The 21,084-nt window shown below is 48.7% G+C and overlaps 5 protein-coding genes across 5 annotated transcripts; 2 read left to right on the top strand and 3 right to left on the bottom strand.

The window, feature by feature from the left end:
- Positions 1-6,557: 6,557 nt before the first annotated feature.
- On the top strand, positions 6,558-7,448 carry C8R40DRAFT_1167544 (uncharacterized protein; the record flags this gene model as incomplete). The annotated part of the gene is made up of 4 exons (XM_046231037.1): positions 6,558-6,599; positions 6,654-6,815; positions 6,868-7,311; positions 7,374-7,448. 4 exons carry the CDS (start codon positions 6,558-6,560, stop codon positions 7,446-7,448), a joined length of 723 nt encoding a protein of 240 aa, XP_046089238.1.
- Positions 7,449-7,843: 395 nt separating this feature from the next.
- On the bottom strand, positions 7,844-9,767 carry C8R40DRAFT_1091392 (uncharacterized protein; the record flags this gene model as incomplete). The annotated part of the gene is made up of 4 exons (XM_046227507.1): positions 7,844-8,267; positions 8,301-8,733; positions 8,784-9,573; positions 9,621-9,767. The coding sequence occupies 4 exons, from the start codon at positions 9,765-9,767 to the stop codon at positions 7,928-7,930; spliced, it is 1,710 nt and encodes a 569-aa protein (XP_046089237.1). The 3' UTR covers positions 7,844-7,927.
- Positions 9,768-10,139: 372 nt separating this feature from the next.
- C8R40DRAFT_1167542 (uncharacterized protein) lies at positions 10,140-11,585 on the top strand (the record flags this gene model as incomplete). Its single annotated transcript, XM_046231036.1, has 3 exons — positions 10,140-10,680; positions 10,730-10,795; positions 10,849-11,585. The coding sequence occupies 3 exons, from the start codon at positions 10,140-10,142 to the stop codon at positions 11,583-11,585; spliced, it is 1,344 nt and encodes a 447-aa protein (XP_046089236.1).
- A 5,601-nt stretch (positions 11,586-17,186) lies between these two features.
- C8R40DRAFT_1167539 (uncharacterized protein) lies at positions 17,187-18,445 on the bottom strand (the record flags this gene model as incomplete). Its single annotated transcript, XM_046231035.1, has 4 exons — positions 17,187-17,397; positions 17,437-17,675; positions 17,743-17,874; positions 17,930-18,445. The coding sequence occupies 4 exons, from the start codon at positions 18,443-18,445 to the stop codon at positions 17,187-17,189; spliced, it is 1,098 nt and encodes a 365-aa protein (XP_046089235.1).
- An 89-nt stretch (positions 18,446-18,534) lies between these two features.
- On the bottom strand, positions 18,535-20,461 carry C8R40DRAFT_1091380 (uncharacterized protein). Its single transcript, XM_046227506.1, has 3 exons — positions 20,234-20,461; positions 19,397-20,186; positions 18,535-19,346 (listed from the first exon to the last, which is right to left on the bottom strand). Exons 1-3 carry the CDS (start codon positions 20,417-20,419, stop codon positions 18,541-18,543), a joined length of 1,782 nt encoding a protein of 593 aa, XP_046089234.1. The 5' UTR covers positions 20,420-20,461; the 3' UTR covers positions 18,535-18,540.
- Positions 20,462-21,084: the final 623 nt, after the last annotated feature.

The raw sequence follows: 21,084 nt of genomic DNA, 5'->3' as shown, positions 1-21,084 counted from the left end.
CACCTAACCGAGCGGGACGGATAACCCATTTTGCACGCCTAGCACTCACAGTGGATAATCAAGAGCGGTGGATGGACTTTCTGATCACCAACCTAGGAGGCGAAGACGTCATCCTTGGACTCCCCTGGCTACGGAAGGTAAATCCGGAGATCGATTGGGAGAAAGGACGACTTTCAGTAAAACCCCCTCGAGTAGCTATAGAAGAAGTCCCAGACGAGGAGATCTCATACTCTCATCGAGCCGCCGCTAACACAGAAAGCCCAATCCCTGAACTCCTGAACCCGGAACCTCCCACCGAACCCACTCAGATTGAGGTACTACTGGAAGCGACCCTTGAAGAGAGCAAATCAGCAGTGGTGGAAGAACCGCCAATACACCGAATCCGAGCCAATCATAAAACTCGCCGGGCATGGGTAAAAGCAGGAATCCTAGAGGAACAGACTGAGGAAGTCTGGTGCGCTGCAGGATTCACTTACTCCCAGCAGCTAGCAGAGGAAGCCAACCGAGACAAACCCGTTAAAACCTTTGAAGAAATGGTCCCTGAGCAGTACCGTGATTTCAAAAAGGTTTTCTCAGAATCTGCCTCCGAACGATTACCTGCCCACCAACCTTGGGACCATGCAATTGATCTCATACCTGGAGCACCGGCGACCATGCGCACCAAGATTTACCCCATGTCCCTAAATGAGCAGGAGGAGTTGGATCGCTTCTTGGAAGAGAATCTGCGGAAAGGCTACATTGTTCCCTCCAAATCACCCATCTCGTCCCCAGTCTTCTTTGTGAAGAAGAAGGATGGGAAACTCCGTTTTGTACAGGATTACCGGAAACTGAATGAGTACACAGTGAAGAACCGCTACCCCCTCCCATTGGTGGCTGACATAATTAGTCGGCTTCAAGGGGCTCGATATTTCACCAAGTTTGATGTACGCTGGGGCTATAACAATGTCAGAATCAAGAAAGGCCATGAATGGAAAGGGGCCTTTGCAACCACACGAGGGCTGTTCGAGCCTAAGGTTATGTTCTTTGGTCTCACCAACTCCCCTGCAACGTTTCAAGCACTTATGAATGCCATATTTGCAGACCTCATTGCAGCTGGAAAGGTAGCGGTTTACCTAGACGATATCCTCATCTTTAGCAGTGATCTTCAGGAGCATCGACGAGTGGTACGGGAAGTACTAATCCGGTTGGAGAAGCATGATCTATACCTACGACCGGAGAGGTGTGAATTCGAACAACAACAGATTGAATATCTAGGCCTCATTATATCAGAAGGGGAGGTGAGGATGGACCCGGTAAAGGTAGCTGCAGTTCGCGACTGGCCAGCCCCCACTAACCTTCGAGAGCTACGAGGGTTCCTTGGATTTGCTAACTTCTACCGACGCTTTATCCGGAACTTTGCAAGGATAGCCAGGCCCCTGAACGACCTCACTCGGAAAGATATATCCTTCACCTGGATGGACACCCAGCAACAAGCATTTGATACTCTCCGAGAGGCCTTCATCTCTGCACCCATCCTAGCCCTATGGACACCGGACAGACCAACCCGAATCGAGGTAGACGCTTCAGGCTTCGCTACCGGCGGTGCCCTCATGCAGAAGCAAGATGATGGCCAATGGCACCCCGTCGCCTTCAGATCAGCCTCTATGCAACCAGCAGAACGAAACTATGAGATCTACGACCGGGAAATGCTAGCCATCATAGAAGCGTTGAAGGACTGGAGGAACTTCCTGGAGGGACTACCCCAGCCATTTGACATCATCACTGATCACTCTAACCTCGAATTTTGGCGCACAGCTCAAGACCTCACCCGCCGCCAAGCTCGCTGGGCTCTATACCTTTCACGGTTTGACTTCCACATGATCCACCGCCCTGGTAGAATAAACACTCAGGCTGATGCTCTTTCCCGTATGGCAGCGCACCAGGTACTAGACAATGAGGATAATCGACAGCAGACAGTCCTTAAGCCCAACCATTTCACCAAAATTGCAGCTTCTATCCTACGGAAACCCTTAGAGGATCGCATCCGGAAGGCCTCACAGCGGGAAGCACAGGTATTGGAAGGTCTCAAAACGGTCAAAGAGCACGGACTACAGCGCTTGGCCAATGGAATCGCCGAATGGGAGGAGGACAACGGTCTGGTCTACTACCGAGGACGAGTGTACGTGCCAGCAGACAATGATCTGCGCACCGAAGTACTACGTCAATGCCATGACCATCCCACTGCCGGACACCCTGGGCTCCACGGAACACTCGATCTAGTTAGCACCCATTTCTGGTGGCCAACACTGCGCTCCTTTGTGGAGAAGTACGTAGAGGGATGCGAGACGTGCGCACGCAAAAAAATCCAAAGACACCCATGAGCTGTAACTCAACCATTAGACGTACCCTTGGGTCTATGGGAAGAGGTAGGGGTGGACCTGATAACGCAACTACCTAACTCCCAAGGATACGACGCAGTCCTAGTCTGCACAGACCTCTATGGGAAACAAATTCATGCCCTCCCATGTACCAGCTCCATCACTGCAGAAGGGGTTGCTGACATCTACTACAAAGAAATCTTCCGTCTTCATGGGCTCCCTCTTCACTTCAAGTCTGACCGTGGGCCTCAGTTTGCAGCCAAACTCATGTGATCCCTACTTGCCAGACTGGGAATAAAATCAGATCTTACTTCCGGGTATCGCCCGCAGTCTAATGGTCAAACTGAACGCGCCAACCAAGAAGTAGAAAAATACATTCGACTCTATGTAGGTCGCCGGCAGGATGACTGGGCAGAGCACCTTCCAATGGCTGAATTCGTAATCAACTCACGAACCCATTCTGCATTAGGCATGTCCCCATTTGAGCTAACCTACGGATATCTCCCCTTGTTCAACATCCCAGTTGGACAACGCAGTGGGATTCCAGCTGTAGATGACCGCATACGGATACTCCGAGAAGCCCGACAGGACGCAGGGGCCGCCTTGCACTTAGGAAAAAAACAGCAGAAAGAGGGATACGAACGAGGAAAACGGAAAGCCCACCAGTTCAAAGTCGGAGATTTTGTCTGGCTCAGTGCGGAAGACATCAACCTCCAACTGTCCAGCGAGAAGCTAGGAGATCGACAGCTCGGACCCTACCGAATCTTGGAGAAGATTGGACCCCTGGACTACCGCCTTGACCTCCCTATCTCCCTTGACCGCATTCATCCTGTGTTCCATGTTGACAAACTCTACCCCTGGAAAGGTAACACTATCAATGGAGAAATACCACCACCACCAGAGCCGGTCTACCTAGAGGATGAAGACGAACCGGAGTATGAAGTAGAGGAAATCCTGGATAGTCGGGTCCGGTGGAAGAGGTTGGAATACCTGGTAAAGTGGAAGGGATATGACGCAGGGCATAACTCCTGGGAACCAGCGCCCAACCTGAGCCGGGCTCCAAAAATTGTTCGTGCCTTCCACAAGAAGCACCCCACAGCAGCAAAACCTTGACCATTGAGGGCAATGGTCATAAGAAGGGGGGTAATGTCATGAAGTATGTAGCCCCTATCATTTTCCTTTTCTCACCGTCTCGACGCCCTTACTTGTACGATTACATCACTGTCAAATCCCATCGATTACTGACCCACCTGATCCCCATCATCGATTACTGATCCACCTGTTACCCTTCTCCTTCTACTGGCTTCCGCCACCTTCCTTGTTCCTAAACTGTACAGTATTACATCGTCATTTCTCGCAGATCGGATTATGTATATAAAGCCAACCCCTCACAGCCTGGTCCCTCATCTTGACCTCTCTGTCATTATCTGGGACCAGGTATGTGCTTACTTATTGTTACCTATGACTACGATACTCAATATATCTCTGTCATTATCTGGGACCAGTTTGCCTCCGCTCTGCTTAGTCGCTCCGCCTCATCGCCTTGCTTAGTCACTCCGCTTCCCTGCTCCGCTAGTCACTCCGCCTCTGCCGCTTCGTGACATAAGTGCGGAAGACGAGTGGGACAGTAGTGAAGTTATTAACAACACCGCCGTTACGCCGTTAGTCCCTGGAGATTGAGAGTATAGAGAGAGGAGCTAAGTAGCAGCCAAGTCGGAGCGGCGGTATCGCCGATGATGAGGAGCAAACCAGAGAACTTATAAGTCCAAAGGTTATAGAGGTAGTACTTCAAGGCAGGGAGCCTGAAGACTTAGAAGAGCACAGAGTTAAGGAGGGAATCTAAGTCGATAATTAAACTGAGGAACTACAGTAGTGTACAGGCAGTATTTATATCTACGGAACGGCGCAGCGGTGCGGAGCGCCAGACTAACTACTAGGAGCTATACGAGTAGTACCTGCAGGATAGAGTAAAAGACAATAAAGAGAGACTAGAACAAAAGGGTATGTGTAGCGAGAAAGAACAATAAGAAGAGATTACAATAACGAGTGGATCTTCGGAGTACCGAGCGGCGGAATGGAGGCCCGAGGCATGGACTTGACAGTTCCAACGCCAGTAATGTAGGCAGTTGTAGTTGCAGTTGCTATGAGCACTTTTTCTTCAAGGTCTTCATACTCAATGAAGTCACTCAAGTCAAAGGTAGTGTGTTCAGAACAACCAGAGTCGTTCATCCACCATTTGGGTTGATTTCTCTGTTTACCCTTACACTTCTTGCACACAGAGTATGAAATGTCATGTACACAAAAATGTTCATTGGATATATACTTGGCATCGATATGGTAATTATACAAATGGGACAAGAGATCAGGCTCAAAGGCCGCCGACTTGCATGTCTTCGCCACTGCAACCGATGAAGGTGCGTTAGTACATTTTGTATGATCAAGCTCAGAGGAGGGTACTGACCCCATGGTGTCCATGAATCCAGTGATTGCCAAAATCTCACGATCCAAGTCGAAGTTCATCAACTCATCAGGATCAAAGGAGGCGGTTCCTGGGACTTCAAAGTCCATAGGAGGAGATGGAGGAGGCGGCGTAGAAGCCTTACTGCCATTCTCAACATCATCCACAGGAGACATTGCACGAGTGCACTTTGTCGGAGGATCAAGTTCATCATCACTGTCCAACTCCGAAATATGCCCAGTTGGCTCAAGGGTGCGAATGACTTTGGCAGTCGCACGGACGCCAATGTTACGAGCATGATTGATGGCCATCCTTGTCTTCTTGTGAAGACGAAGGGAGGTAGCATTAGGAGGAGGATTGTGAGGAGGGTGGATGGAGTGCTTGTGCACATCCTGAACAGAAGGAGTAAGATCAGTACGTACCGGACCAAAGTCAACAGTACTGCCAATCGGACTGAAGATCATAGAGTCTGCATCAGCTTGGGCAGTGTTTGCATTCTTCTTAGCCTTCTTGTTCTTTCCACTGCCACGCTTACGCTTCTTCTTGTTGGAGTCATCATTCCCATTCTGTCCCTTTTGCTGCTGGTTACTACCGTTGGGAGAACTTGGGATCGTTTCCCTTGTGATGAACATTCAAAAACTTGTTTGCATTCTGCGGTTGGGAGTTGCCAATGGTGTCTCCACTGAAAGTGTTCATAACTGCGATACGAACTTTGGTAAGCATCAATTTCTTGAGCTCCTCAGTACCGAGTTGAGACATAGTCTCGACAATGACAGAATAGCGTGATGGAAGCTTAGATAGAAGGATCAGAGCTTCGAGGTGGGCAGGGATGCCAATGTCAGCATCATCCATACGGGAGAAGAACATGCCAATGTCAGTCATAGCTGTGAGTGGGTTTCCCTTGTATGGGACCTTGACAGCCATGGCGGCAGCAAAGTCGTTACAGACTGTGCCTAGACCTTTGACCTTGTAGGTTTTCTGCAAGAATTCCCACAGCTCCTTAGCAAGGATGCGGATTGACGGAGAAAGGCGGAGGCGGATGTTGCCAACAGCCTTGGTATCAATCTCCTTCCAGGATTTGAGTGCATCGTCATATTCCTTCGAGGTCTTCTGTATCAAGTGGAGACGGCTCGACAGGCGGGTCAGAGGTGATGGCTGATCCAAGCCCTGTGGCTTGAAGAAAGGCCTCCATTTCAGGGGTCCAGGTGTTGTAGTTATCACCTTTAAAAGTGGTGGTAACAGCGGTGAACAGTGCAGAGGACATTGTAATCTGGGTAAAATCAACAGAAAATGTCAGCATGCAATTCATAAACACTCAAGACAACAGATGGAAACAAAATGGCATGAATGTCATTGCCAGTAGTGACAAGCTGCGACATATGTCTAGCAAGCTGTCATCTACAATGTCAAGCACTCTTGGGCGATGTCATAATCAGCACTGTTAAGTGCGATATTGACTTCAGCACCAGAGGCGACGTGCCAGGTAAAGGTCTGTGTCAGAGACAGCAATCAAATAGATGCGTCAATGACAACAGTAAACCAGAGAGCGCTGCAAGCTTAGAGCTCAGCAAAGTGTTCATCCGGGGCCCATAACCTGTTGAGCAGGCAAGGGGTGCATAGTAGGAACACTCTCCAGCACCATACCTGGTAGTAGAGCTTAGTGTCTCAGTGAGGCAATAAAAGTAAGAGAGAAGCAAGTTGGATTCCAGTACAGGATATGGCCTGTTTATATACATAACTGTATGACAGTATTACATAAGGAAGTACAGAGGAATCCGCATATAGTAAATGACTAGATACGACTACATATGACATATCATAACACATGATTATAATAGTGGCATGTGAACAGCATAGCCGCGTTCAACACCTCTCTCGACTCAGGAAGTTGGGAGGTCTCCCCTTATTCAAACGGAGCCCCTCCGCCTTTCGCTGGAGCTGACACCTGGATCCTAGATTCGAAGTCTCAAGCTAGTCTTGCTGGTTACGAAGTATACAATGTGGGTTATTCTGCAAATCATCTCTATTTTTCACTGATTTTCTACAAACCAGTTCCCCCTCGAGTCCACTCCAATGGCTGCTACATTTTCGCAACAACAGCAACAATCCCTAGGGACATCGGTATACAGCCCTACCTCCGATGATGAGTTGTTCAAAGCGGCTTTTGATACCTTGCTGTCAAACGAATACTTTGATCCCACCACAATAGCCTCAGGCTCGAGTGCTCCAGAATTCAACCCGTTCGCCTTTAACTCGAACCAATTCGACTTATCCACGAACCCCATGGATTTCCTCTCTGGCTCTACTGATCAGAACTTCCCGCTGATCAATAACGTCAACACTGGTGGTGACGTTGACTATATGACGGACCTACTCCCCGAGCTCAATCCCTCCTTAGTCCCTGGAAGCTACTTTCAGCAGGAGGAACTCTATCAGCCCCAGCAGTCGATCGACTATCAGCTTGAATGCTATCGACTTCCCAGCTTCGACAGCCAAGTGTGTCTCCGACTCGCAGCTAGGATAGCTTCTTGTTTTCTGCATCTGCTTCTTGTAATTAGTCACTAAATTTTTCTCTTGCACTTTCCTTTTGCATCAGTCCTCCGGTCTTCTCTACGCATTTGTTTCTGGATTAATTCAAGTATCTTCTCGCTCTTTCTATATGTCATTTTCACCCCCACTTATTACATTCCGATTCATGTATTGACCGTCATCCTCCTGCATTTGTGTTTTTATCCATGTACTTGTATCATTAACGGACCTGGATTGATTTCAGTCTTACATTCACTCCTTCTCGCATTTGTATAGTACAGGAACTCAAACATTTTTGCCTGGGGCCAACAAACCCAGATATTTCTGGCACTACGTACTTGGTAGAGAGAGTAAAGGCAACAGCTATATGCTGCATGAGATAGCAATATCCTGAGGTGAGGATCCGATTGTATCGATATCCAGCAACCGGTCGAGAAAATTAGCTGGAAAGGGATTGTCAGGCAGGAGAGATAGTATATGCTGGGGGTTGTTCCTCCATAAAACAAACAAATAATGAAACATAGTGTGGAAGCACCAACTGAGACTATCGTATGGATGCAGTACAATTCCAAGAAATATTACATCAGAAACGAATGATTTTAGTGCGTCGTCTCAAAAATTCATTTACCGTTGAATTATCATGCTCAGAGGTAATCAACTGACCGTCCAGATGAAGTTCGGGTCGCCAAACACTGTGAGTGCTATACACTCCAATCGGGTACACAACCTCTCCTTCTCGCCCAGCCCAATCATAGTCAATGAGCTGACATTCCCATCCATCCTGTTTTCGACGCACAAACACATTTGTGTCACGCAAATCACCATGAACAAAACCCATGGTGTGAAACTTCGACACACACTCTGTAATCGCATCCTTGCAAGGCGGCTCGAGGATGTCAAAATTGTTGCATGGTTGAAAGTCACTTTCCAAGTTCTCCATTACTACCATCCACTACCCACCAGCAAGATTGGAATGGCTCAGCAGAGCTGGGGCAAAGCCAGATTCCGCTGCTGCCTGGTGCGCCTCAACTCCATAAGGCCCGTATCCGAATTTGACGATGATATCTTGATCACCCTCAGTACGGGCGGTGAATACGAGGCGAATCTGGCTGACTCGCTTGATGTAGTTGAACCAAACCGTGGTCCCGGAAGACCGGTATGAGCGAGGATAAGGGAAACTGACCTGATCAGAGTCAATAGCGTAGTCGTTTGGCTTTTCGTAAACCTTGAGAAGAGAGCGGAAGAGATTCCGGAGGGCTGTCATAAATCTGAGAAGATTTTCCATAGAACGGGTATCGTACTCGCTGAAATAAAGCGGCAGCGAAGGTGAGAGAACTTCGACGTGTTGATCGGTCAAATAGACGGCACCTAGAGCCTGAACATTGGGCCCTGTGTCATATTGTAATCAGACAAAACAAAAGCAAAGGCCCGTCACCTACCATTATGAATGACGAGGATAGAGGGAATCCTTGTCTTTCGCCAATCACCCTTGTATTTATCATTTGAAAGTATGAGCCTGACACCTTCCTGATCACAAAGTACAATCTCAAAGACAGCGTCACACGATCCTTGGGTAAATTCTATCTTGACCTCCACAAGCAAGGGCTTAACTAACAGATCAGGTAAATCCGTATCCTTGGGATCAATGCCTCCGCCGGTCTCAAACGAGCCGATTTTCCTTCTCGCCACCTCGTAACCGTCGAGTAAATCGGATAGTAGCTCATGAAACTTGGACTCTCGCTCCTGTTCGTCTTCAATGAAGCCTGAGAGTTCCTTTAACCACCTGTAAGCGAGGGGTGACAATTCTTGATCAAGAGTGCCGGACACAATATCTTCTTTGAATTGAGCAAATTCGGCATAGAAGAGGGAAATAGGGACGTGATAGAAGTCGTCCTGCTTTGGCCGCCCAATGGCGATGGGATTGGATTTGTGGTCATTGATAAAAGTAGAGGCGGTTGCACCCTTGGAAGGAGCCTTCTGGGGACGTTGAAAGATGTTCTTCACCCGCAAACTGGTCAACTTGTCCCGTTCCTCATTCAACTGTGCGTACTGGGAATCAGGAACGAGAAAGACGGATATGGAAGCGGAATCGTTGGGTAAAACAGGAACAGGAGCGGGGCCAGGCTCCCAAATATGCCAGTATCCGGTCTTGTATTCGACAGGCGGGCATTCTGCGACACGGTCCCAGAGAGTTGTGGAAGGGGCATACATGATCGGAGTTTCAGGGACCTATGCAGAGAAATGAGTTCATGAAAAGATCTTCTTGAGCAACGCACTAGAAACACCCATTTGCGATGAATTTGAGGTCGCTGTTTTCGAATGGGAGCTATGAAGGAATCAAAATTATCTCCAGGACCTCCATAGTCGAACGTCGTATCATCAGGGTCTTGCACTAGTTTATCGTTTTCGATATGCGCGAACATGTACTTGAGCTCTTTGCTGGCGGGAGGTGTGGCAGTCATGGTGGCAGAAGTTGAGAATGGGGCCAGCAGTCACGCCGCCACCGGCTAAACAGAACTAAAGTATGCAAAGCTTCAAAGGTACTTACGTCGAAGATTCGGCGATCGGTAGAAGCCGAATATGTGTTTTTGTGACGGCTTCGAAGGCTGTGCAGTTTGGCTGCCTTTCTCTTCCTTACATCCATCTCACTCACACCTGTGAGCGCGTCCTTCGTTGTACATAGAAGTTTTATTTCTTTATTTCGCGCATCCCGGGTTCTATACGACTTCCCCGACGCCTCACCGGACCTTTGAGCACATCGCCTTTTTCATTCCTTCTTCATCGCGCATACAGCCATGGCCAGCTCACCCATTCCAACCCACACATCTTCTCCCAACTTCTCCTCCAACAAGGCGGGGCCCAGCAAGGGCAAGCAGCGTGCCTACCCTTTGATCCCACTTCATGGGAGGACCCGAGTAACACGGGCTATGTCTAGGTCCAATGCTCCGCATTATACGCTTGACCCCGCAGCTCTTAACAACATACCAGAGGAGGATGAACAGCGGGACCGGTTTGCTTCCTCCCCAGCCCTCCCACGCTCCCAGGTCACAGGTGCCTTGGAGGCCGATTCATTGGGCGAGGTCGACCCCATTCACTCCCTCGGGCACACGGATTCTCTGTTCGGGTGCCGGACAGAGCGACTGGACCTTCCTCGTCTAACCATCCGGTTGCCAGGTGCCTCGTCGACTTTGCGCACAGCCTCTCGCCGCCGACTGCCCTCCCAGACCTCGCCTGGTCCTGATGGAGATGTCAACCCTCTCTGTTGCTTGCTCTCCCCAGCAGTAACTAGCACTCCGAGAACTTCCCATGCGGGCAATGTCTCCATGCGCATACAAGGTACGTACTCTCGCCTGAGCACGGTACGCCTTCACTGATAGCTTTATAGACCTCCTGAATTCTGTACCCAGGTACCCTGCTGCAGCTGCGTCGTCTCGCTCTGGGAATTCTGAGGGTATGATATCTGTGTCCTTGGTTGCATCCTGTGCTTGCTAACTCAGGTCTCAGACCGACAGGCCAGTGCTGTCTCCGGCCATGGTCCGGTGGCATTTCATCGGGGCCGATCGCTTGCAGACATGTCCGTCTCCCGGTTGCTATCTGACACCATCGCCCGCCCACGGAGAGCGAGCCGTTCCCCAGATGGTGCACCCCCGCACAACCGTCGGCGAATATCCACCTCATTCCATTCACCGCCGGCATTTGCTTCACTCCTCCCTGCCTTCCAGTCTCCGGAAAATGCCTCCTTCATTCACGACTTTGTGCCACCTGTCCAGTCACAGCAACTTAGGTCCTCTCGTCATACATCGCACCGTCAAGGTCCCAACCTTGCCCCTGTCTCCCACTCTCACCTTGGCACTCAGGACCCTCACCGTCGGGCACGCTCACGCTCCCCACCTCCACGCCACCCTCAGAGGCACGACCGCTCCCAGTCACCATCACCAAGATGGTACCACTCTCGTTCTCGATCGCCTATGGAACGTCGATCAGGTAGCTCAGCTGTGGCATTGCCAGACCCAAGCGAACAGGACCACACTATGGCTGTCTCCCAGATGGTACGGATTCTCCCCGAGGTCATTACAGCCTTGCGAAAGGGTTGGCCAGAACACATTTCTCTAGCCTACTTCAACCCGAAAATGGTCTGCAGCAATCCTGCCAATCGCCGCCGCTCTGACAACACAGTCTCCCTCTCGGGCACCGACTTGCGGATCAAATCCAAGGATCTCTCCCATTTTGACCTCGCTTGAGTTTCTACAGACGATTTTGGTGAGATCGCCAAGACAATGCCTAAGGCTTTGGAGGCTTTCCTCATCACAGAAAAATCCCATGGTCGCACGGGATCTGATCATGCCTTGGCCATCGCCGACTTTGTAAGACGGACCTTTCAGATGGTCACAAACCGAGATGACTACCTCGAATGTTTCCCCACCTACCTCATTTACACGGAGCAGGTCCTTTTCGATTGGAAGAACAACCCGAAACAACGCAGAGTTCCTTTTGTCTTCAACGAAACCCGATGGTCTCGCATAGAACGAGGGGTTCGGTGCAAGAGCGACTGGCTGCTAGCATATTACACCTTCCAAACCTCCGACCAAAACAATGGCAAGCCCAAGTCAAATCCATCCTTTCGTGATACTTCCACTTCTTCCACCTCCACCTCCCATCAGGATAACCAGTGCATATGTGGAGACGGTGCTCACTCCTCTGCCCAACATGTCGCCAAGCCCACCGATATCATACGAAAGGACAGCAACGGTCGCAATTGGCGAGAGAAGAAGGAGAACGGAGAAATCCTCTGCTACTCCTTCAACCGACGTAACGGTTGCTCTTGCGCCGTTTGCCGCTACAAGCACATGTGTGGCAACTGCGGTGACACCTCTCATGGTGCCCAGCACCACATGCAGTGATGACATTACCTTCTCCACGCGTCTGAAGCCGGATGCATGGTCAATACTCCTGGAAGAGGCTGGCGTACTTCAGGAGTTTGCGGGGGTTCCGAAAGGCCTCCGAGAAGGGTTTCGAATCGGGGCTGATGGGTATGACGTGGGTTACACTTTCACACCACCAAACCATTTCCGCACCAAGGCCGAAGCTGATATCGTTAGAGCAAAATTCAAAGAAGAGATTGCCCTGGGCCGTATATCTACCGGATTAACACCGGAACATGCACAACGACTTTTGGGTAATTTCCGTACCGCACCAATGGCTGTCCTCGAGCAAAGGCCAGGCAAATTTCGCATTATCATCAATCATTCATTTCCCAAAGTAAAATTTGTAACCTCCAATTCACATTCTCCCCCTGCGTCACCTCCACCTTCCCCGACACTCACAAAAATCATTGACCCCGCAAAAATTTCAATTAATTCACTCATTGATGCTGACGACTTCCCTTGCGATTGGGGAACTTTCGCTGACTGCTACCTACTCGTGGCGGACGCTCCGGAGGGCACGCAGGTAGCCATCTTCGATGTCGATGCCGCATTTTGTAATATTCCCATTCACCCTTCCGTGCGACACCTCGTATGCCTCTTCCTGGATGGCCTTATACATATTGACCTCATGCTGAATTTCGGTGAACGCTCGGCGCCGGGCATATGGGGACATGTGGCAGATGCCATGGTTAAAATACTCCTCCACCGAGGTGTAGAGGCGCTACTCAAATGGGTCGACGATTTTATATTCTTTCGCTATCCTAAGCACCGCACATCTAGTGGATCCTTCACTTATTCATATGACGAATCACTTATCTGGGAAACCGCAGAAATTCTCGGATGGCCTTGGGCCCCTCAAAAATTCGTTCCATTTGCCTTTTCCTTCACTTACATTGGATTCTTATGGAAGCTTGATCTCAAAACAGTCGAGCTAACCCAGGAGAAAAAGCTTAAGTATCGTTCGAAGGTGGCTCTATGGCTCGTAGGGGACAAACTCGACAAAGACAAAGCCGAATCAATAATCGGCACCCTAAATCATGTCTGCCTGGTGGCACCAGAAGGACGTTCCCGACTCATTCACCTCTATCGGTTCCGCGCCTCCTTCAAGCAGCTGGATTCTACACTGATCAAACATCGAATCTCCGCCAATCTGCTCACAGACATGCACTGGTGGGACCAGCTGCTGCAACAGGAATTTGTTGGCTTGAGCATATCGAGACCCCCGGAATTCTCAGACGACATCATTTACGTTGACGCATCCACATGCTGGGGAATCGGTTTAGTTCTCAATGGCAAATGGCTTGCTTGGGAATTGAAAGATGGCTGGAGAGACGATGAGGGTCGACATATCGGTTGGGCAGAAATGGTAGCCATAGAACTGGCAATCCGCACTCTCATCTCATCTGGTCTCTCAGGCATCAGAGTTCGAATCTACTCCGACAACAAAGGTGTAGTGGGAGCACTTCGTCGTGGCTGTTCACGAGGACCGCAGCAAAATTTGATCCTTCAAAAAATCGTGGAGCTGATGCAGAAACATAATCTTTGGGTGGAACCCCAGTGGGTATCAACACACGACAACATTGCAGACGCCCCCTCTAGAGCAAAATTCCCCGCGCGTGCACTCCTCCATCCTCATCCCCCAGCGATGCCTTCACACTTAAAACTATTAGTTCATTCTTCAGTATCATTCCACGATCCTCGTCTAATACCTTCCTAATGTACACATGAATCATAGATAAATAAACGCGTTAATCTTAATCTCGCCCAATGAAACCGGATAATTCATACATTATAGAACCTTTTAAATCGTCACCAAATGAGAGTCACGCGTGACCTCAAGACCTCAACTTCCGAACTTCTGCACTCATGACCAGAATTCGCACTACACTCACAACCACTACCACACACTCCAACCTGGCACGACTCAGTGCTAAAGTGAGAAAGTTAATGAATGCCTCGGTTGCAGCGAAAACCCAAAGCCGTAAACATCACGGAATTCCTCGATTGGGCCCACCAACAACATCTACACGCCAAAGACGTCCTACCAGCTTCGGAAATTACACTCTGCGAATACGCAGCAGAGTTCGGCGGTAAATTAGCAGGTTCCTCTGTCAAAGCCAAACTGTCTGCCATCAAAGGCTGGACCATCACGAAGGGATATGCCTGGCAAGGAAGTGATCGTCTTCGGAAAGTCCTCGCCGGCATTGAGCGCTCTGCCCCTCCCTCGTCTTTCAGGCCAGAGCAAGAACCAGTCAAAAAATCGCACTTATCCATGCTGCACGAAGACCTCGATCTCTCTGACACGAACGGCCTAGATTGCTGTATTGCAGCCGCCGCCGACCTCATGTTCTACAGCCAACTCAGAGCTGGAGAGGTCCTCCCAACAAACTCATCCATAGCACAGTACGACTTCAAAGCCATGCCCAGAGTCTCTGATCTCAGCAAAGCCAACAACGCCGGCTCAAAAAAACTTTTCTTACCCAAAACTAAAACGAGCCAGATGAGGGGTGACAAGGTTATGGTCCCAGTACAGCAGGGTTCCACAAATCCAATCCATTCTCTTGACAACCACATCCATGTAAACAAACTCGCGCCTTCTGACCCACTTTTTGCTTACATGGACACCAAGGGCACCAAACGCATCTTAACGAAGACTCTATTCTTACAACGCTGTAATGCCATATGGAAACGCCATAGCATCAGTCGTCGGACAGGTCATTGCTTCCAGATCGGAGGTACAACACACTATCTGCTCGCGGGAGTCAATCCAGACGTCGTCCAAGTATTCGGGAGATGGAAATCCTCCGCCTTTCTTAAATACTGGAGGAACCTAGAGTCACTTGCTTCACTACATTTACATAGACATCATTCTCAACAGTCTCATTTCTCAAGAGTCTCCACTGAGAACATTACTCGTCGTCGTCATCGCACTACTTACCGAAAATAATCGGTTCCATTATTCCATTCCATTTACTACTGATTCGATATGTCAACACAACATTAGATTTGTCCAAATAAAATAACCTGAGTTATCAAGGAGCTTCTCATCCACCCTGGTCTTGGTGTTTCTCACCTCTGGGTAGTCGGCCTACATCTCGACGCGCCTCAGGCTTCCTTCGTATATGGGTAGTCTTGTCTCCGGCCTCCGCACCCCCAGGATGTGTGGAATAATTATTCCCATGCTCTTCTCAGCTCGGAATAAACATTCCATCCTTTCTCCTTGCCCCAACTCACGTTGTCAGTTTTCAGCTTTCTTTGTCTCTGCATTAGTATTGCACAGCGCTCGACGCCCGATACGAAAGTCGAAGATTCGGCGATCGGTAGAAGCCGAATATGTGTTTTCGTGACGGCTTCGAAGGCTGTGCAGTTTGGCCGCCTTTCTCTTCCTTACGTCCATCTCACTCACACCTGTGAGCGCGTCCTTCGTTGTACATAGAAGTTTTATTTCTTTATTTCGCCCACCATCCCACCCTTACTAAGTTTAGAAAAATTCTAAGTACATGACTGATGCTTCCAGACATATTTGCTGCCTGCTGACAACAGTGGGGTCCGGATCCCTACTACTCTTTGGGTAGTCTTGTCTCCGGCCTCCGCACCCCCAGGATGTGTGGAATAATTATTCCCATGCTCTTCTCAGCTCGGAATAAACATTCCATCCTTTCTCCTTGCCCCAACTCACGTTGTCAGTTTTCAGCTTTCTTTGTCTCTGCATTAGTATTGCACAGCGCTCGACGCCCGATACAAAAATAATACATACCGAAACGGGAGTGATGCCAATCCGCTATCGAAGAATTATTCTTTTCTTCAAGAACATGCAGTACCTGGTCAATTTACCACATCATCATCTCGCATGGAAAGCATTCAGAGAAGCTTACTCTTTGGCTCAAAATGGACACACATCAATAATTTTGGAGGCATGCAGAGTACTTGACAGCCTGCCAATTCCATTCACTTGGAACATTCCAGAGTTTGAGGATATCACTACTGCATACCTGAATGATCTAATCACTGGCATTCAAAATTCCATGGAGAAGACTCTACAAAAGGCTGTGATATCTTGTCCCAGAACAATGGACACTCTGAAAGAACGAAAGGAGTATGACCGGAAACAGAAAAAGATGGTCTTTAAAGCTCTGACTTTTCGACACTATTTGAATGTCCCAACAGGTTCACATCGGAAAGCACTGATCCACATTGTGACTGGCAATCACCAGCTTGCTGTGGAACGGTTGCGCTGGGATGAGAGAAACAGACCTCGAATAATCAGAGAGCTCCGGTTGTGCCGTCTTTGTAAAGGCTCAGTCGAGGATCCTGCCCATGTTTTATTTGAATGTAAGGGCAGTCTTGAATTGATCAAATTAAGGGAGACTTTCATGCACAAAGTAACCCTGGGACTTCCACAATATGCAAAATTCTATCCAGATGCATGGATGCTGTTCCGCACCTTATTGGCTGATACAAGAATCACGGAATTATTTGCAAAGTTGGCATATGATGTTTTAGAAGTTGTATATGGGGTTGAAATCTTTGTCCCATCTTGATGCAAAGGTTGCTTGCATGCATTGTCGAGACGGGGAAGACCGTGCACGTCTCACGAGGTTTTTTTCCTGCTTTTTCCTCATCAAGTGTGAGAGTGGCATTATCGCCCCCCCGTATTAGAAATGTGTGTTCCAATACTGTAATCTAAGTAGAGATTGTACAGTATGGTAAACTGGTCGTTCGGGAATCGGACCTCGCCAGTATAATTTAACTATCCTATCCTATCCTATCATACATTGTTACTTAGCGGTAGTGTTACGCATCGGTACTGTGACAAAAACATTTTATTGATATGACCGGGATATTATTTCCCCGTCTTATGATATCCTCATCCTTCGACAAACTTTTCAGTGGCGGAGATACTTCTGAATCCTCATCCTAGTCGAAAGCCTCCTCAATTTCGTTATCGTACCATGGCAAAATCATCTTCAACACATCGAGAGGATCGTAGGCTTCAAAGACCGCCTTGATTGTCCAAAGAGTGAAGTTGTCCATTGCTCCTTCCTGTCGTTCAGACTGCTTACGCTTCCTCTCTTTTGCCCGGTCATGTCGAAGCTTCATAGACCGACCTACAGGGACAGTTGCCTTGCTAGGGAAAGGTATTCGTTTTTTAAGCCCCCTACCTCACTGTATAAGAGCCGAGGGACCATAGCGATAATGGAGAAGGAAAGTAAAGGGACGGAACGATGAATTATGACCACGGTGGGAAGCACCGTCGGTATTTTTCGGTATATAGTTCTGCTCAAATATGGGATTATCATCTAGAAATTGAAGTGTGTATCGTGAATCAGAGGGAGGAGATTCGTCACGGCGATTGCAGAGGGGTGAAGATGGTACATCATTTGTTTGAGGGACATGATTTGGAGTCTGGTAAGACATAAGCACCGAGCGTTAGGCTGAGAGAGCAAAGAAATAACCTTCGAATTACACAAACATGACAATCATAATACGGATGAAGTGTAAACTGTCCACAGAAGCCATTTCTAGGAACGTCAATGTTCTCCAAGTTTTCTACGCCTTCGCAGTCTTCAAATCCTCTACGCATACTAATGAGGTGTAGGAGCCACTGCAGTTTACAGTTAGCACGCTAGATTCCTCCACGGACACACGGCCTAACATACCGGTGTACCCCGTGCATAGGCTACAATATGTAAAGCTTGTGCAAGCATATCAGTATCAGGGACTTCATTGACAAGGGATATGCCATCTCGCGTAAAGATAGTGTCATGACACTCGTCCGCACGAGTAGACTCGGTCCCACAGCTAGAATTACTACGTTGCTTGACCACCTCTACATTGGCTCGACCTGCGGCAAGTTCCTCCGCAGCGACTGCAGTGGCTGGAGACAATACTGAGAACAGCGGACAAGAGAGTGAAACACGACTGACATAGACTGAAGACGTAGATCTGTATTCTTCAAGTTGCGCATTATCGGCAATCATCAATGTACCAGTGGCATCACGGACAACACCGTCAAGTGCCAGGATGGCATACGCAAAAAAGCGCAGGTACATGGAAGAGTTAAGGCAAGGTTTTTCAATTCGCGCTAAAGGGATCTCAAGAAAGAGCGCATCGGGGTGATTTGGAAGCGATTCAAGATAGAACCAGATGTGTCCAGCAGGAAGAGAGCCTGACATGTCAAACTCAAAGCATCGAAGCTACTACATAAGACAACCGACCAAAACCATCATATAGATACATCATAGTTCCAATAGTTCCAGTGAAAATTACTTTAGAAACGAATGATTTTAGTGCGTCGTCTCAAGAATTCGTTTACCGTCGAATTGTCATGCTCAGAGGTGATTGACTGTCCATCTAGATGAAGATCGGGTCGCCAGACACTGTGTGTGTTATACACTCCAATCGGGTACACAACCTCTCCTTCTCGCCCAGCCCAATCATAGTCAATGAGCTGACATTCCCATCTATCCTGCTTTCGACGCACAAACACATTTGTGTCACGCAGATCACCATGAACAAAACCCATGGTGTGAAACTTCGACACACACTCTGTAATCACATCCTTGCAAGGCGGCTCGAGGATGTCAAAATCGTCACATGGTTGAAAGTCACTTTCCAAGTTCTCCATTACTACCATCCACCATCCACCAGCGAGATTGGAATGGCTCAGCAGAGCTGGGGCAAAGCCAGATTCAGCTGCTGCCTGATGCGCCTCAACTCCATAAGGCCCGTACCCAAATTTGATGATAATATCTTGATCACCCTCAGTACGAGCGGTGAATACGAGGCGAATCTGGCTGACTCGCTTGATGTAGTTGAACCAAACCGTGGTCCCGGAAGACCGGTATGAGCGAGGATAAGGGAAACTGACCTGATCAGAGTCAATAGCGTAGTCGTTTGGCTTTTCGTAAACCTTGAGAAGAGAGCGGAAGAGATTCCGGAGGGCTGTCATAAATCTGAGAAGATTTTCCATAGAACGGGTATCGTACTCGCTGAAATAAAGCGGCAGCGAAGGTGAGAGAACTTCGACGTATTGATCGGTCAAATAGACGGCACCTAGAGCCTGAACATTGGGACCTGTGACACGTTGGAATCAGACAAAACAAAAGCAAAGGCCCGTCACCTACCATTATGAATGACGAGGATAGAGGGAATCCTTGTCTTTCGCCAATCACCCTTGTATTTATCATTCGAAAGTATGAGCCTGACGCCTTCCTGATCACAAAGTACAATCTCAAAGACAGCGTCACACGATCCTTGGGTAAATTCTATCTTGACCTCCACAAGCAAGGGCTTAACTAACAGATCAGGTAAATCTAAACCATTCAGATCAACGCCTCCGTCGGTTTCGAACGAGCCAATTTTTTTCTTCACCACCTTGTGACCGTCAAGTAAATGGGATAGCAGCTCGTGAAACTTGGACTCTCGATTCTTCTCGTCCTCAAAGAAGCCTGAAAGTTCCTTCGACCACCTGTACGCGAGGGGCGACAATTCTTGATCAAGAGCGCCGGAAACAATATCTTCTTTGAATTGAGCAAATTCGGCATGGAAGAGGGAGATAGGGACGTGATAGAAATCGTCCTGCTTCTGCCTCCCAATGGCGATGGGATCGGATCTGTGGTCGTTGATGAAAGTCGAGGCGGTGGCACCCTTGGAAGGAGCCTTCTGGGGACGTTGAAAGATGTTCTTCACCCGCAAATCGGTCAACTTGTCCCGTTCCTCATTCAGCTGTGCGTACTGGGAACGGGGAACCAGAAAGACAGATATGGAGACGGGATCGATGGGCGGAACAGGGGCAGGAAGTGGGCCGGACTCCCAAACACGCCAATATCCGGTCTTGTATTCGACAGGCGGGCATTCTGCGACACGATCCCAGAGAGTCTCTGAAGGGGCATACATGATCGGAGTTTCAGGGACCTATGCAGAGAAATGAGTTCATGAAAAGATCTTCTTGAGCAACGCACTAGAAGCACCCATTTGCGATGGATTTCAGGTCGCTGTTTTCGAATGGGAGATATGAAGGAATATACACTGTCGCCTGGACCTCCATAGTCGTACGCCAAACCATCAGGGTCTTCCACGAGCTTATCGTCTTCGATATGCGCGAACATGTAGTTGAGCTCTTTGCTGGGGGGAGGTGTGGCAGTCATGGTGGCGGAAGTTGAGAATGGGGCCAGGCAGTCACGCGGCCCGGGAAAGAATCACCTATAAGACAGAACCTGATAGACCGTAACATTCTGTAACATCGGTCTACATAGGTCTACATCGGTACAGTGATTTTCTCGTCGCCTGCACGCAGTTGGTACTGCAGAGAAAGATTAGCTCGCTCTATTCAGATGCGCCCTCTCCAGTTGGTAGTCACTGATTGGTTTTGGCAGATGTGACCTCAGCCTGTCGCGCCTGTGATGGTTCAGGACTCGTGAAGTCGTCCTCCGTAAGAACGACGTCCGCCTTTCACTTGGAAGTCCTTCCACTTTTGAAGCGTTTGAAGGTTGTCACAAGGACCGCGGTGTCCGGGCAAATCGTCAGTTTGACCTCGACCTGACATGAAAGGACTCGGATGTACTGGTAATATGAGACCGTGGTATCGCTTTTCAGGCATTTCTTCTGTCTCTTCCTAACCATGTCCACAAGAATTTGAAGTACTGCCATGGCATTGAAATGAACGATAAGAATTTTTTTCGTCAGATACGTGATGACCCAAATCTCTACGGTCTGACACTTTCCGATTCGAGTCGATATGTCTTTTCCATTCCAATACGTACGCGTCGTAACCGTGATCTGAGGCACTGTTTTTCTCCCATTACACACCCAC

This window comes from Lentinula edodes (genome assembly GCF_021015755.1).
Source record: "Lentinula edodes strain Le(Bin) 0899 ss11 chromosome Unknown C8R40scaffold_7, whole genome shotgun sequence".
Taxonomy (NCBI): Eukaryota; Fungi; Basidiomycota; class Agaricomycetes; order Agaricales; family Omphalotaceae; genus Lentinula; species Lentinula edodes.
Note: the sequence above shows the minus strand (reverse complement) of the source record. Positions and strands in the feature narration are given on the sequence as shown.

What these genes read in the sequence shown, in the direction of transcription:
- C8R40DRAFT_1091380 (XM_046227506.1), bottom strand. Translation starts at nt 20,419, where the DNA reads ATGACTGCCACACCTCCCCCCAGCAAAGAGCTCAACTACATGTTCGCG. An exon ending in ATCGCAAATGGGTGCTTCTA is followed by an intron (nt 20,187 to 20,233) that starts GTGCGTTGCTCA and finishes TTCTCTGCATAG; the next exon opens with GTCCCTGAAACTCCGATCAT. An exon ending in TATCCTCGTCATTCATAATG is followed by an intron (nt 19,347 to 19,396) that starts GTAGGTGACGGG and finishes AACGTGTCACAG; the next exon opens with GTCCCAATGTTCAGGCTCTA.